This window comes from Vipera ursinii (assembly GCF_947247035.1).
Source record: "Vipera ursinii genome assembly, chromosome: 9".
Taxonomy (NCBI): domain Eukaryota; kingdom Metazoa; phylum Chordata; class Lepidosauria; order Squamata; family Viperidae; genus Vipera; species Vipera ursinii.
In genome coordinates this window covers 6,454,060-6,469,446 of record NC_139523.1, presented here as the reverse complement: position 1 = coordinate 6,469,446, position 15,387 = coordinate 6,454,060, and the positions used below count along the sequence as shown (strand labels likewise).

At 41.2% G+C, this 15,387-nt stretch overlaps 1 protein-coding gene across 1 annotated transcript in view; it reads right to left on the bottom strand.

Moving 5' to 3' along the window:
- RIMS3 (regulating synaptic membrane exocytosis 3) overlaps nt 1-11,726 on the bottom strand; it is a gene marked incomplete at its 5' end in the record, with an annotated part of 29,187 nt that extends 17,461 nt beyond the window's left edge. Inside the window, one exon of the mRNA XM_083369844.1 lies at nt 11,507-11,726. Within this exon, the coding sequence (XP_083225970.1) occupies nt 11,507-11,726 (220 nt within the window). The remainder of the gene's footprint in view (nt 1-11,506) is intronic.
- Nucleotides 11,727-15,387: the final 3,661 nt, after the last annotated feature.

Here is a 15,387-nt window from a genome sequence, read left to right as displayed (position 1 = left end):
TATATTCCATCTTTATTCTCATGTACTACGTCAGTTACAAAACCTCTGGATAAAATCTATGATATCATTCAGTTCCTGCTGTGACTGTAAGCTGCAGATATTTTGAATCTGCCAATTCAATGGGCTGTGAATGTGAGGAGGAGTCCCGTTGACATGGAGCCAGACAATAGTTTAAGCATTTAAAAAAATATAGACTATTTACTCATCTTTCCAATCACCTTTCAATTGGGCTGTATGTTGCCCTGTCCAAGGTGCTGAACTTCCCAAATGGAGTTGCAAGAAGATTGGGGTAGAGCTGGAAGATTAATTGCCAAGAGCCCTGGTGGCACAGTGGTTGGAATGTAGTATTGCAGGCTAACTCTGCCCAGAGTCTGGAGTTCGATCTTGATGGGGCTCAAGGTTGGCAAAATGAGGACCCAGATTGTTGGGGGCAATATGCTGACATTGTAAACCGCCCAGAGAGTGCTGTAAGGCAGGGGTCTGCAACCTCGGCAACTTTAAGACTTGTGGACTTCAGCTGCCAAAATTCCTCAGCCAGCTATGACTTGAAAGTACTTAAACAAACCACTCTAAATTCCTCCATGACCATGACAAAATCCTAAAGAAATCCTGCAAAATGAGGCCTCTCAAGATGTTCCATATTCATGATATTTGTGTTTTTACACTACTACCCTGCAACCTATTGCATATTTATGCTGGAAAACCCAGATGAACAGGCTTCCATTCCAGCCTCTTCATGGCATTGTGGATGTTCTCCTTATTTTTACCCCCAGTCCAATTTGGAAGGGGGGAAAAAAGGAAGGATTCTCACGACTGCCTCATCCTGTGTTAAGCAGGTGAGGACTGGGATTTGTGTATATGACCACACACACACACACACACACACACACACACACAGAGAGAGAGAGAGAGAGAGAGAGAGAGAGAGAGAGAGAGAGAGAGAGAGAGAGAGCGCAATTTCAGTGTCACTTCTGTTACAAACTTATTCAGGAGTTTTGGGGAAAGTTTATTTCAGCCTTTATCTGGAGCTTGGAAATTGCTGTAGCAGCCAGTGTCTGATTACTGTAAATACAACCAAGGTAAAACAAAACAGAAGAATGTTTGGATCATTCAGAAAAAAAGAAAAACAAACAAACTTATGGGTAGTCTTTGTCTTCCTCAGTCTCTGGTCCACTAGCAGAGGCCTGGGAGTTTGAAGGTTCTGCACGGGATGCTAGCTGCTCCTAGCACTGCACAATTCTGGACAGAGAGTCTCCCAGCTTAGGAGCTTCTACTACTATGAGGACCACTTTGGCTTCTCCAGTTCCTCCTTTAGGCCCTAGTACTTCTCCAGTTTCTCCTACTTCTTCTTCCTGATGTTGCCATTGCTTGGCACTGCTACATCTATTACCACCACCATCTTCTGGTCTTTATCTACTATGATGATGTCTGGTTGCTTGATTGGTTAGTAACCGCCTGTCTGTCTGGATGTAGACATCCCACTGGATCTTAGCCCTCCTATTTTCCACAACCTTCTGTGGAATCTCTTATTTGGATTCCGTGGAATCCTGTACACAGTGCCAACTACTGGTTTATGTCTTTAAGTATATGATGTGTGTGTTTTTTGTCTACTGTTGGCACTACAATAGTCTTAACATCTCTAATTATAAAAATTAAAAATATTTATTTAATATAATTTTATAATAATAATTTTATTTCTATTTTATTATGTCTTAACAATTCTGCTAACAGTTCTAGTACTCCTCTGCAGTATGGAACTGGTTTACCATTGCATTTTTCTGCATTTCTCTCCCCCCCCAATTCTCCCCCCCAAGTGGGTTGCCACTTGCTGTGATCAATAAATGCCTGTGTTGTAAAAAGCACTAGCTGCAGAAAAGAGACCTGAAAAATATACATCAGATAGTAAAGAACGGCTTCTTCTGTTCTTGGATGAGATAAAAAGAAAAGAAGAATTAAAGATTTTCCAGGGAACACAAGTATTCTCAACAAATTAAGATTTTACAGCAACAGCTATCCACGTTGACAATAAGAAAAATGGAAAGAAAATTGAATTATGTGAAACAAATTAGTTTTGAATTTGCTAATAAGCCATTTAAATGGTCAACTTATAAATTACAGAAAGAAAATCACATTGAAATTACAAGAGGGAAACAGTAAACTAACCTGTAATGTGGGTATACAAAAACGTTTTATCAATATTCACCTAATTAGTCATACAGAGGGCATGATATTTCAGTGGAAAAGAGAGAGAAATATCTCAGAATACAAAATCTACCAAGGATGATAGAAGTACAAAGACAAATGATGAAGTATAACAAGAAATTTCAAAAGCGATTAGAAACTATAAAGCAGGAAAGGCAACTGGACCAGATGGACGATTAGACCTAATTATAAATCTTTTGAGGATGAACAAAACCAGAGATTTTTCTTTTGGGAAAATGGACAAACAGAACTCTGTTTTTATATATGACAGCCACAACGAGATTACACTGTGTTCAAAAGTGGAAAAGTTCAAGGCAACCCACGATAGAGGAATGGTTGGTGAAGATGATGGAACTTGCCGAGATGGCTAAATTGACTACCTTGATTAAAGAAAAGACGATATTCACACTTATAGGAAGCCCCTTATAGATTTTTCAAAAAAGTGTAAAATACAAACGGCAAAAAAAATATGGAAAAAGGAAGAGGTAGGGGAAAATCTGTTTTTTAACTTTTGTATCTTTGTTTTTAATCACCCTGTAAACCGCCCTGAGTCCTTCGGGAAAGGGCGGTATATAAATGTAATAATAAAATAAAATAAAATAAATAAAAACAAAAACAAAAACAAGGAATGCAAACAAAAAGGGAAAAAAGTTATAGAAAAAAATAAATTCTGGCTTTCTTCAGTACAGACAGAAATCTAAAAATCAGTGACCCTTTGAACTAGTATAAACCAAAACAAACAGCATTTCTATCGTTATAAACAAGTCTAATTGTTAAAACCCAAGGTGAGAATTTCATTTATTTCAGTTGCAACGAAGTTTCCAAGTGAAGCTGGATACAGTCTTTTGTTCATTCAAAACGATTTCACCATCTCCACCAACTCCATTAATTTTCACCATCAATTCTTGCATTGTGAATATGTGTGAGTCCTTACACCTGTGCATATACAGGAGCCTTGCACTCTTGTCATCTTTAAAAACAAAGCTATATTTTTTTTTCAAGCTGTATGTCCATCAAACCTAAAAGCCCCTACTTCAGTTGTACATTCCGATTAAAAATTCTCCGAATTAAAATACCTATCTATTTCCAATAAGTCTTCGCTTTCTTATATGTCCACCAGAGATGATAAAAAAGCCCTTCAGACTGTTTATACATTTGACACACTCTCATGTGTCATGTGTTTATACATTTGACACATTTATACATTGACCATTTATCAGCTGCTAGATGCCAATGGTACATCATCTTTTCAAAATTCTCTTTTAAGTTATAATGCAATGTAAATTTCAGTCCTTACCCAACATATTCTCCTATTGATTAAGCGTTATGCTGTAATCAAAGTTTCTCGCCCATTTGATCTTACAAGCTTTAACATATTCATCTGTCAAGTGCAATAAATCAGGAAGCAAGGAAGCTCAAATGACTACGGGTTTATTGCAGTTCACACTCTTTACAAGAATCTGAATTACTAACCGTCAAAGCAAAATGGCGGTAGATAAGAATCAGTGGAATTCGATGTGGGCTGGACTTAAATCTCTTGTGAGCACAAAGGGATTCAAAACTAATGACATGCTTGACCCCTCCCTCAAGCCTCAGTCTTCTCATCTCCCTACATCCCCCTCCCTATTTATTTTCAACAGGTATTTATACAATGTAACAATCAGGTTAAGGTTCTCTTTCAGAGAATGTTGATAAATCAGAATACACGAACCAAGTTTGTGTGGTTATCATTTCTGTTCTAAAAATGCCTCTTGGCCTTTTCTATAGAAATTCTTTTATGGCCTCCAAACATAAAGGAGTTTTGGAAGTCAATCTTACTTTATATCTATTCCAGACTTTCAAGATGGAGCATAACTTGTGGTTTTGGTGATTAGAAAAAAATAGATTGTAGAAAAAGTGAGCTTTTTTGTATTCACACAGCAAGATAACTTCACAACCACACTTACATTTCTCACAAAGGAAATGGAAAGCTTTTTTCCCCCGTTTCTTTTTATCTTTTTCTCTGCACTTTTTCCTTTTTTCCTTTCTTGTCCTTTCTTTCATCTTATGTTCTCTTTAAAACTTTTACTAGAAACCATATACATACACACACACACACACACACACACACACATATTATAAATGGGAATTAAATATTAGCAGCCTTCTCTGTTCTTCCATGCAGTCACAACGGTTTTTTTTTTGTTGTTTAATATCCCAAACTCTTCTTCAGTATTATTATCTAGTTGAATTAGCATGGATTCTTATTATTTTCTATTTATGATTTTCCCTATTTCTTTTCTTAGCTTTTCTGAACATAATTACAACCTCTTTAAAGCATTTCAAACGCACAAGTCTAATAGGGCTCCAAATAAACTTCTTTTCAAATAGCAGCTGAGCCATAAACTGCCTAACAGAACCAGAACGAAATAATGCAAGGCAAGTCACCAAGATTATAATTGTCTCTTCATAGTGAGGAGGGTTCTTTTCCCCCACCACCACCACCACAATTGGGCACATAAATTTTCCCTCAAGCTTCCGCAGCTGACAAACCTTTTTTAGTTTTGAAAAAGCGTCTCCCAAACCCCTTCTTCAGTAATTCTATATAAAGATTTATTTTGCAGATTAATAATAATAATAATAATAATAATAATAATAATAATAATAATAATAATAATAATAATACTGAGCCTTGGTGGAGCAGTGGTCTAATGGGCTAATTCCTCCTTAAGTAACCCCAGCTGCCTGCAATTAGTGCAGGTTCGAGTCCCACCAGGCTCAAGGTTGACTCAGCCTTCCATCCTTCCGAGGTAGGTAAAATGAGGACCCAGATTGTGTTGGGGGCAATTAAGCTGACTTTGTAATAATGCCGCTTGGGGTGTGTGTGAAAGCCCTAATAAGCAGGCATATACATAGAATGAAGGCTACTTCTAAGCTTGTAAGCCGCCCTGAGTCTTCGGAGAAGGGCGGGATATAAATGGAATTAAAATAAATAAATAAATAAATAAATAAATAAATAAATAAATAAATAAGGGTAACCCTCGACTTACCACCACATTTAAGCCCAAATGTTATGTTGCTGAGTGAAACATCTGTTAAGGGGGGGGGGTTTATGCCATTTTACAACTTTTCTTGTTACTGTTATTAATCATTGCAATTGTTAAGTTAGTGACACAGTTGTTGAGCAGGGTCCACAAGATTGCCTGGGATGCTACACATCCTCTCCATGACCTGTTTTCCTTGTTACCTTCTGGGAGGGGGGGGGCTCCGTGGTATCCGAAGCAAAACATCCAGATTCAGCCATAGTTTCATTCCATACAGCATTAACCATGTGAATTCTCAGGCTACCTCCTTCCATTATGTATTCAAGATGGACAGGGATTAGTGTTTATACGTTGCCTATATGTAAGGGTGTAGGTCTATACATATGTTGTGTATAGTATGTTTAAATGTGTGTTGTGTATATGTACACTTCGAGAGCAAGCAACTAAATTTCATTTTTCATGTGTGCCATTGTGCCCCCAGGGGAAAAAAATGACAATATAGGCTATCTGTCTATCTGAACCAATTTTACAATGCCGCAGTCATAAGTATGAATGCTACAGTCATAAGTACAAACATCCCAGGCATTAGGTGAACACCTTAGTCATTAAATCACAAAAAAGATGTTGAAAGTTTGGAAAAAATTCAGAGAGGAGCAACTAAGATGATCCAAGGCCTGGAGACTCAAACATACAAAGAACGGCTGCAGGACCTGGGTTTGGCTAGTCTAAAAAGTAGAAGAAATAGGGGAGACATGACAGCAGTGTTCCAGTACTTGAGGGGCTGACACAATGAAGAGGGCGTCAAATTATTCTCCAAACCACCAGAGGAAGAAACAATGTCTGGAAACTAATCAAGGAGAGAAGCAACCTGGAATTGAGGAGAAACTTCCTGACAGTGAGGACAATTAACCAGTGGAACAGCTTGCCACCAGAAATCGTGGGCACCCCGTCACTGGAGATTGTTATGAAGAGGCTACACAGTCACTTGTCTGAGATGGTATAGGTTTTCCTGCTTGAGCAGGGGGCTGGACTAGAAGATCTCCAAGGTCCCTTCCAATTCTATTCTATTCTATTCTATTCTGTTCTGTTCTGTTCTATTTCAACAACATAGTCAGAAGTGCAAACCCATTCTTTGTGCTATGGGCACTCTTTTGCTGAAAACCAAAAGTGCTGAGTGTCGGAAAAACCATCATAAAATCACGTGGATGCAGGATGCTGCACAAGGCTGTAAACGCAGCCGTTTTTGACAAGCACCCAAAATGTGGTCACATGACCACAGTGAGAGGCCCAACCTTCAGAACTTTGGAGCCAGGTTGTCTGTTCCCTATTTTAGGTAGGTGACAACTTCAAATAGCCACTAAGCAACCGGTCATAAGTCAAGGTCTATCTGTACTCCCCACACAAGAACTCATAACTACAACTTCTGTTTGCCACCATGTCGTTCTTATTCACCCTCAAAGCCAATGCAGAGTTGGGTAGCAACAGCTTCCCTTGGAACAGGGGCTGGCAGAGAGAGGAGTCAAATAGAAACCAGAATGTCACCTTTTATAATAATTCTTTAGCTTTTCATCCCACTCCTTCCAACAAGGCATCTTTTTTATGAGATGTCTCTGATGCTTAACCACCATCCCAATCAAAACAAAGATGATAACTGATGATGATGATGATGATGATGATGATGATGATGACTGATGATAACTTTATTGTCACTTTGAATGTACACCAACCGGCATACATCAAAATGAAATTTCGTTGCATACAGCTCTCAAAGGGTCACCACCTCCGATATATGCTCCTTGTTCGGGGCCCGCTTAAATTTCACATTGTCCATTTTAGTCTCCAGGGAATGAACGATGGCAAACAGGACAGATGGAAATGGGGCTCCATGTGGATTAGCCCTCAAGTTAGCTTGTATTCTGACAACCTCGCCTTCTTTCCTTTTTCTGATCCTGACTCTTCCACCCTTTCCTTAAAGAGGCCTTGCTTCTTTTCGCCCCTGGAGCACGCTGCTGCCGCCGCCACCAACTCCTCCAAAAGCCTCTCTCTCTCTTCCTCTGGGCCTGCTGACAGCCTCATCCAGTTCCTTCGCCCCATAAGCTCCAGGTCCTCTCCTCCTCTGCCTCCTCTGGAAACAGCCCTGATTTGCAATACAATCCATCACTAGGCCAGCAGTCAGATCTTGCTGCTGGTAGAACAAATTCACCCGTTTCAAATTGCCAAAACTCCCCAAGAATGTGATAGAAGCTTGTCCAAAACTCAAAACAAGCATGGCAGAATTCTACATTCAAATCATATCATGTACCGTTTGGGTACACAATAGGCCTTCTGTTTCTGCTAGTAAATTGTTCAGGATAGTCACTACTTACACATCCTGTATACTTGCTCTGAGATTCATTTTAATTATGGTTTGTTTGTTTTTGCCTGCTCAGCTGCAAAAACTCTGGGCAGGTTAACAATCAGTTAAAATCATAAAAGCCGCAATAGAAATATTGTTCTCGGAGGTTAACTATCAAATTTTGGTGGTTACAAGAGGAGTGGGATTCGCTTCCTTGGATAATCATAATTTGATCACTCTTCTGGCAAGAGAAGTGCAGGTGGTGAAGGGAACAAGAGCTGTCAATTAACCTTCTGACTCTGCCAAATGTCCTGGGAGAAAGCAATAGCTTTGCCAAGCAAGATGCCAACTAGTGTCAGTTGATCCTGATGCTCACCACTCAGCAAGAACAGAAACACCTTCAGTGTCTGCTGGATAGAAAATGGCAGCATGGATTTTTTCCCCTTTTTTAAGGAGAACCATTGCATGCAGGAAAAAAGGGCAAAATGCAAACACACTTAAGAAAAGATTAGATGAGGTGTAGTAATAGCAATAGCACTTAGACTTACATACCATTTCAAAGTGTTTTACAGCCCTCTCTAAGTGGTTGACAGAGTCAGCCTATTGCCCCCCACAATCTGGATCTCGGAAGGATGGAAGGCTGAATTAACCTTGAGCTGCTGAGGATCGAACTGCCAAACTGCAGGCAGCCAACAGCCAGCAAAAAATAGCCTGCAGTACTGCATTCTTACCACTGCGCCGCCAGGGCTCATGGCAAAATGTGACAGATTGGGCCCTTTAGACTCTGAATCCTAGGCATTGCTCCTACGATTCAGAGGAGTCTTCTTTCTGACCCCACATGCAAAGAGTGTTCTGTTAGTGTGAAAAGGAAACACACCCTGGGAGAGGGGGGGAAAGGAAAACATACACACAAGCACACAGAAATTCTAAGATTGTTCAAAGTTGCATTAACGTATGTCTCATCTCATTTCCAAACCTAAAGACCAACTGCTTTGTACATGTTGCCTGCCTCCTTCCTTCTGGTGACCTGTGTTATTTTTTAAAAAATATTGTTAAAGTTCAAAGATGACGAACCTTTTAGAGACTGAGTGCCCAAACTGCAAACCAAAACCCATTTATTTATTGCTGGGTCCAGGTAGGCATGGCCCACTGGGTGGGTGTGGCTGTGGTGGTCATGGAAGATTGGGTGGGTGTGGTCACCTCAATGTCGCTTGTGGGGAGGGACACCTATGGGGGCGGCTGGTTGAAGAGGGACAGTTGCCACCTCCGAGGCATGGCGTGGGTGCCCACAGGGAGGGCTCTGACTGCCGCCTCTGGCACCTGTACCATAGGTTCACCACCACTGTTATAGTTGGAGCATTCAGTTTTGCATCCCTCCAATGAAAATAATGGGTACTAGCAATTGTCTGAAAGTTGAATCATGACAGCCAAAGATGTCTGAAGGTTGAATTGTGGCAACTGGGAAAAAACATTTTGTTAGCTTGAGACGTTTTGCTGTTCATCCAAGCAGCAGTCAAAGCAAGTCAGTTAGGCAGAGAGTCATTGGAATGTACCAACTCTTGCTACACCAACCTCAGGAGTTTCCTCTGCAAGGCATTTTAGGGACGAAACCCCTGAAGTTGGTGCAGCAAGAGTTGGTACATTCCAATGACTCTCTGCCTAACTGGCTTTGACTGATGAAACTGCTTGAATGAGCAGCAAAACATCTCAGGCTAACCAAAATGTGTTGAGTTGTCATGATTCAAACTTCAGACACTTTTGCCTGGATGACCGAGAGTCTTCACTGATACTACCAATTAGAAAATGAATACTGGTTACTTGTAAACTTGGCTAATATTTTGTAAGTTAGATCACTGTGAGCCTTCAGACCTTTGGGTTAGCTTATGATGGACTTTGCACAAATCCAGAAAATGAGTTAAATCGGTAACCAGGCTAAATATGTCATCTGAATCCAGGCATTCCAATAAGCTATTTTCTGTTTTCCAGAATATCTGTCAGGTGCAAGGAACTAGGAACAGGAATTGAGTTCAAAGACCTAAAAGGTTATTACATGCAACTTATACACAAGAATCTGATCTACTAAGAGTCAAACCAAATTGGTGGTAGATAGGGGTCAATGGAATTTGGGCTGGGGGATGGGGCTGGACTTGGGTCTTTTGTGAGAGCATAGTGACTCCAATCTAATGATGCATTTGATCCCGCCTTCCAGCTCAGCCTGTTCATTTCCTACATCATCTAGGCCAAGGTATTCCTGCTTCTGGACTGATCTTCTTGGGAAATGTAAGGGGCACTGTTTGTATGGCCAGTATTGGGAGCTAGATTTAAATGCCTGCTCTCAAGCGTAATCAAGACTCAATTACCAAAAATAATTGTACTGTCATAAACCAAACAATACAATCACCGGGTATAAACAATAACAGAAAAAGAACTTAATGAGTTTAATAACCGAGTATCTGCTGAATCTCATTGGCATTCCACTTGCAGAAGCCATTGCTAATACAAGAGTTACTTCAAATTAAAATAGCTTTGCTCCCCTAAATAATTTACCTTTAAAGTGATATGATTAGATTTGCCTTGTAGGGGGAGAACTTTTTTTTTTTAATCCCATTTATATCCTGCCTTTCTCTGAAGACTCAGGGCAGCTTACAATTTAAGCACAAACCAATGTGCTTAGCAATAGCCTTCATTCTATGTATATGCCTGCTTATTAGGGCTTTCGTGCCCCCCCCAGCGGCATTATTACAAAGTCAGCTTAATTGCCCCCAACAATCTGGGTCCTCATTTTACCTACCTCGGAAGGATGGAAGGCTGAGTCAACCTGGAGCCTGGTGGGACTCGAACCTGCACTAATTGCAGGCAGCTGGTGTTACTGAAGGAGGCATTAGCCCACTGCTCCACCAAGGCTCATTCTTTGTTGGTCTATGGCAGGGGTCTGCAACCTTGACAACTTTAAGACTTGTGGACTTCAGCTCCCAGAATTCTTCAGCCAGCATAGCTGAAGTCCACAAGTCTTAATGTTGTCAAGGTTGCAGACCCCTGGTCTGTGGGGACAAAAAAAAAAGCACAAGAAGTCCGGTAGCTCCTTTTCCAGCTAACTAATTTTATTAAATGGCTTAAAGCTTTCTTGAGCTGCAACTCATTTGATCAGACGCTTAAAGAGGCTAAATCGATGTAGGATTTAAATTGGGGGGAAGGAAGGGAGGAAACAAGAAGAAAGGTTGTTTATGTAGAAACAGGATGCAAGTGAGACCGATTATAAGTGCCTTATCAATTAACAGTTGCGATGTGTTCAAAACCCATTACATTTATTGAGACCATTTATTGAGATTTCCTAAAACCTTTTGATGCGAATCGAGCATTCTATATTGCTCATCTTCTTCTCTCTTTTTTTCCCCGTCTTATTTTATTTCACAAAGCGAAGCACAGGAGTCATCTTAAATTTAAAAGTTTTAAAGTTCGATATATAAATAAATAAATAAAAATTCAGACTGACCTCCTATCTGCTAAATTTTGGGCGTATTCCACTTTGGAAAGAGTAGAAAGCAGAACTATGGAAAACGCTTATGCAAGATGAGTCTACACTACATCTTGTCCTAATTTGGTTAATGTTAGTTTACAGTTTGCTAGCTTTTCATAATAAAATGCCAATGGTTTTGCTCACACAACATACTAAGCCAAAGCCTGAAGGAACCACATGACAGCTTAACATTACACATGAAGCCCACCAAAGACACTTCATGTGGCAGTGCCTTCAGAGGTACCCAGATTAGCTTGGTTCCTAAGCCAAAGCCAAAGCCAAACCAAGATCTTTATGGCTGGGGTTTACATGTGATTCCAGTTCTTGGATCAAGCAATCGAAAGACCTGCAGAGACACCAGGTGACAGTTGCAGAGCAGAGAATTTTTCGAGCCCAAGGAAGACTCAGTCAGATCATGAAGTTTCTTACCAGGATGATTGAGCTGCATGGTACTCTTGCTCCACTGTGACAGCCCCACAATAGCTACCATCTTGGCCCCCAGGCTGGATCGCCGCTTCTTGGTGGAGGAGAGACTTGCTGAATCGGAACTGCCACCATTACTCTTCTCTATATTGTACATTTCTCCACTGATGCTGGAGCTGCGGACCACATTCCTGGCGGCAGAGTTGCTTGTCTCCCCATTCAGCATGGCCACCTGGAGGGACCTCACCGGCTGCGGACCAGCTGGGTGAAGCTGCAAAAGAAGACCAAGAGACATGAAGTAGGAGGCGTTGGTCCCTCTGTTAATAGCAGAGGCAGGCACACTGTTTTGGGCTGCAAAATAATGGGATCAATACTCTCTCTGTACTTTGCCCTGACCTGAAACCCTATCAAAATGGGTCCAACTAATTCCCTGGAGTTATACTTGGGCAACCACACCCAAAAAGGAAAGAATGGAGACAATGAAAATTGTCTAGAACTGTTAGATCCAGCAATGCTTTCTTGGAGGAAGGGATTCCTCCACCACCTTCAGAGTACTCTAGGAAGAATCATCTCATCTCTCAGGCATGAATTTACCACCATGGTTGCACCATACATCAACCAGGAGGGTCCAGGATCTAATAAGCAAGTGGATGTCAAGCTTCAAAGAAACTTATTCTGTTTCAGCCATTGTTGTTTCTTAGCTTGCCAACAGACCCAGGGGTGGGGAGGCAGGAGAACTGGAATGCTCATCGTAGGAGTGAGCAGTCCCTCATAAAAATCAAGGTCATCAGAGAGCAGTTGGCTGGGAACTGAAGATTTTCTCAAAACAAATGTCTGACACTTAACTGGGGAATGTGACCTGCACTATTGGGGGGAAGGGTGGTTCTACATTTGTAATTTACCGTTCTGGTGCCATATTAGCCAGAGCTGCTTTTCTACTCATCAGTGCCGATATGCTGTACTCAATAAAGTTTTGCATTAGAGATTGGAATGCCTCAGCTGTGCTTACATCATTGGGCTCAACAGTCAGAACTTTGACAGTGGAGAGACTTAACAATCGTGAAGATCCTGTCCACTTCTGTAAGACTCTTTCCAAGCAACAGGAAAAGACTAACTCAACAGAACCTGCCCAGTCAGAGCCCAGAAGAGATCCAGGTGACTTTATCCAGCAGAAGACTACTAGACTATTCCTCATGAAAGCTTTGTAGATATGTTGGGAGAGGGGGACACAAGGGAAATTTCCCATCTTTTTATCCTTACAACAACCACCCAGTTATGTGTGACTAATGCCAAGTTTTCCAAGGACTTTCCATGGCTGAGGGAGGACCTGCAACTTGGTCTATCCACTCCTAGTGCAACACCTGCACCACCACATCACAATGATATTACGCCACAATAAAACAGCATACAATGGAAGATATATTTTATATGTTTATAATACAATTATTCTCCCCAGAACTTCAGTCTGTCTGGCAGGAAGATGTCTGTTATTTTCTGTTCTCTTCCAAAAGGATACATTGAACAAGAGATTACCTGAATTTTAGAAAAGGTCAAAATGCCCATTACTGAAGATGCATCCTGGATGCTTCTGCTGGTGAATTTTCTTGTTGTTTTTTTTGTTTCATTAAAAATAATTATGGTTTATAAATGCCAGCCCTCTCTGCTTGTTAAACTTCATGCCAGAGTGTTCAGTTTGTACTGTTGGATAACCAGTACCAACTATCAGATACAGTGACAGCCAATCCTTGCCCTGCTGGAGAGCTAAATCATATTTAATGTTCAAAAGGGCTTTTCTAGAATGCAAGCGTAGAAATAGCAAACATTCTGCACTGCCTCAGGAAGAAGTAATTGAAATGCAAAAATTTCAGGGTGAATTCAGGGGGACCTACATTTTAACAGGGAGAGGAAGTTAGAAATTTAAACTGGCTCCACCTTAATTCTCTTGGTATTAAGAGGATGGGAGGAAAAATGATCTCAGCCTTAAGATATTCTTACTAGAAAGTTCTAGCAATCCTTGTGGTGTTGTTTTCTGACCTGGCCTGCCTCAAGAGCTGAGAAAAAGGTAGCCCGATAATCCAGCTTTGCATGAACCCAGCCAATTGCCGGCAACATCAGCAGGAGGGACCAATCATTTGACACCAGAATCCATTCATGTAGCACACTCACTTCAGATAAAATTAAGTATGACTAAAACCAGCCAAATTATGACCATGTCTTTTCCAACCAAAGACACCAGATAGTATCACTTGCTAGGGCTAGGAAACACTCACCAAAACCGCAGAGAACTACTGCTAGTGTGAAAGAGCATTCTGTACCTGTTCAAAATTGCTTTTCTGTGTTTCTAGGCATGTCTGGACAATAAAAGTATGAATCTAGGATTAAAACTCTGGCTCACGTGAACGTCTGAATGACTTTCATATGGCATCTAGATGGACCTGACTCCTCCTTATCAATACAATGATATCTGCAGCCACAAAAATGGACTTCTAGCTACAGTGAGTATGACCTCTTGTTTCCATAGCTGACCCAATGATTGTATCATTAAAAAAAAAAACTTTGTCCTACTGTATGTGGGGGAAATAGTTGTGGTGGTGGTACTTCCAAAGGCTCACTGATGTGGTGGAATGTAGTCTGGATTCCCAAGAGGGAGGGGCTGCATTCCAGAGGACCAAGAGAGAGCAAAGTTTACTTACGGTAGTTTGGTCAGGGGAAAGACAGTTAAGAAGGCTCCCCCCTAATGAGTCCCAGAGTGTATCTATAGTGATGACAATAATTGCTTTAGTTTGGCAAGATTTTCTGTATAGGCGAGGAACAATAAAGGAAACAGCTCAGGAGTAACTCTTCATGTCTTTCCTGGTCCTTGGGGCCTGGCGGCTGGTAACCCCTCAAGCTTTAGCTGAAAAAAGATTAATTGTGTTTGTTTGTTTAATTATTTATCAAATTTAGATAGTGCCTATCTCACTCTCGGAATGACCCTACTTTTATTTTTATTTATTTTATTTTAATTCCATTTATATCCCACCCTTGGTCCGACCGGTTGGTTGTTGTTGTTGTTTTTCCTGGCTTTGGGGAATGAATCCTGCTAGCAGGAGCAATAAATTTGTTGTTTTCGCAAAAATCTTTGAACTTAAAATATTATGCAAAATTAGCTAGGCAGCCTGAAACCAAAAACTAACAGAGCTAGCATACCCAGATGACTCAGTTATTGAGATAACAAACAGTAACAATGCCATAAATACATTTGCTGCAGTTTTGCTAGATCCAGAGCTAAAAGTGCCCCTATTTCTGTATATTCTTGTATCACTATGTTGGAGCTGATTACATTTTCTCTAAGAAACATCTTCCCTCCTTGAAAAGCATTTAATGTGAGTATTTATCTTCTCCAGCCTTGTCCATATATTCCTTCACTGAGTTACTGCTGCTTTACTAATACCTCCATTCTCTAGAGCGGAGTTTCTCAACTTTGGCAGCTTGAAGACTTCCACTCCTAGAATTCTGGGAGTTGAAGTCTACACATCTTCCAAGTTGCAAAGATTGTGAAGCTCTGCTTTAGGTCTCTTAGAACTACAATTCTAGTTGAATTCTTGTACCCCAGACATGTCAAACACAAGGCCCGGGGGCCGGATCCGGCCCGCGAAGTGGTTTCATGTGGCCTGCGAAGCCATCCTGGAAAGAGTGAGGGAACAGCCCCCACTGCCTTGGCCCTGGCCCAGAGACCCTCCTTCTGCCAGAGACCCTCAGATCTGTCCCACTCCTGCCCAGGCCCCCATAGGCACCCTTGATGCGAACGATGTAGAGCTGGCCACGCCCACCCAGTAGGCCATACGCACTCTAGCCACGCCCACTCAGTAGGCCACGCCCACCCAGGCCACACCCACCCAGCCCCT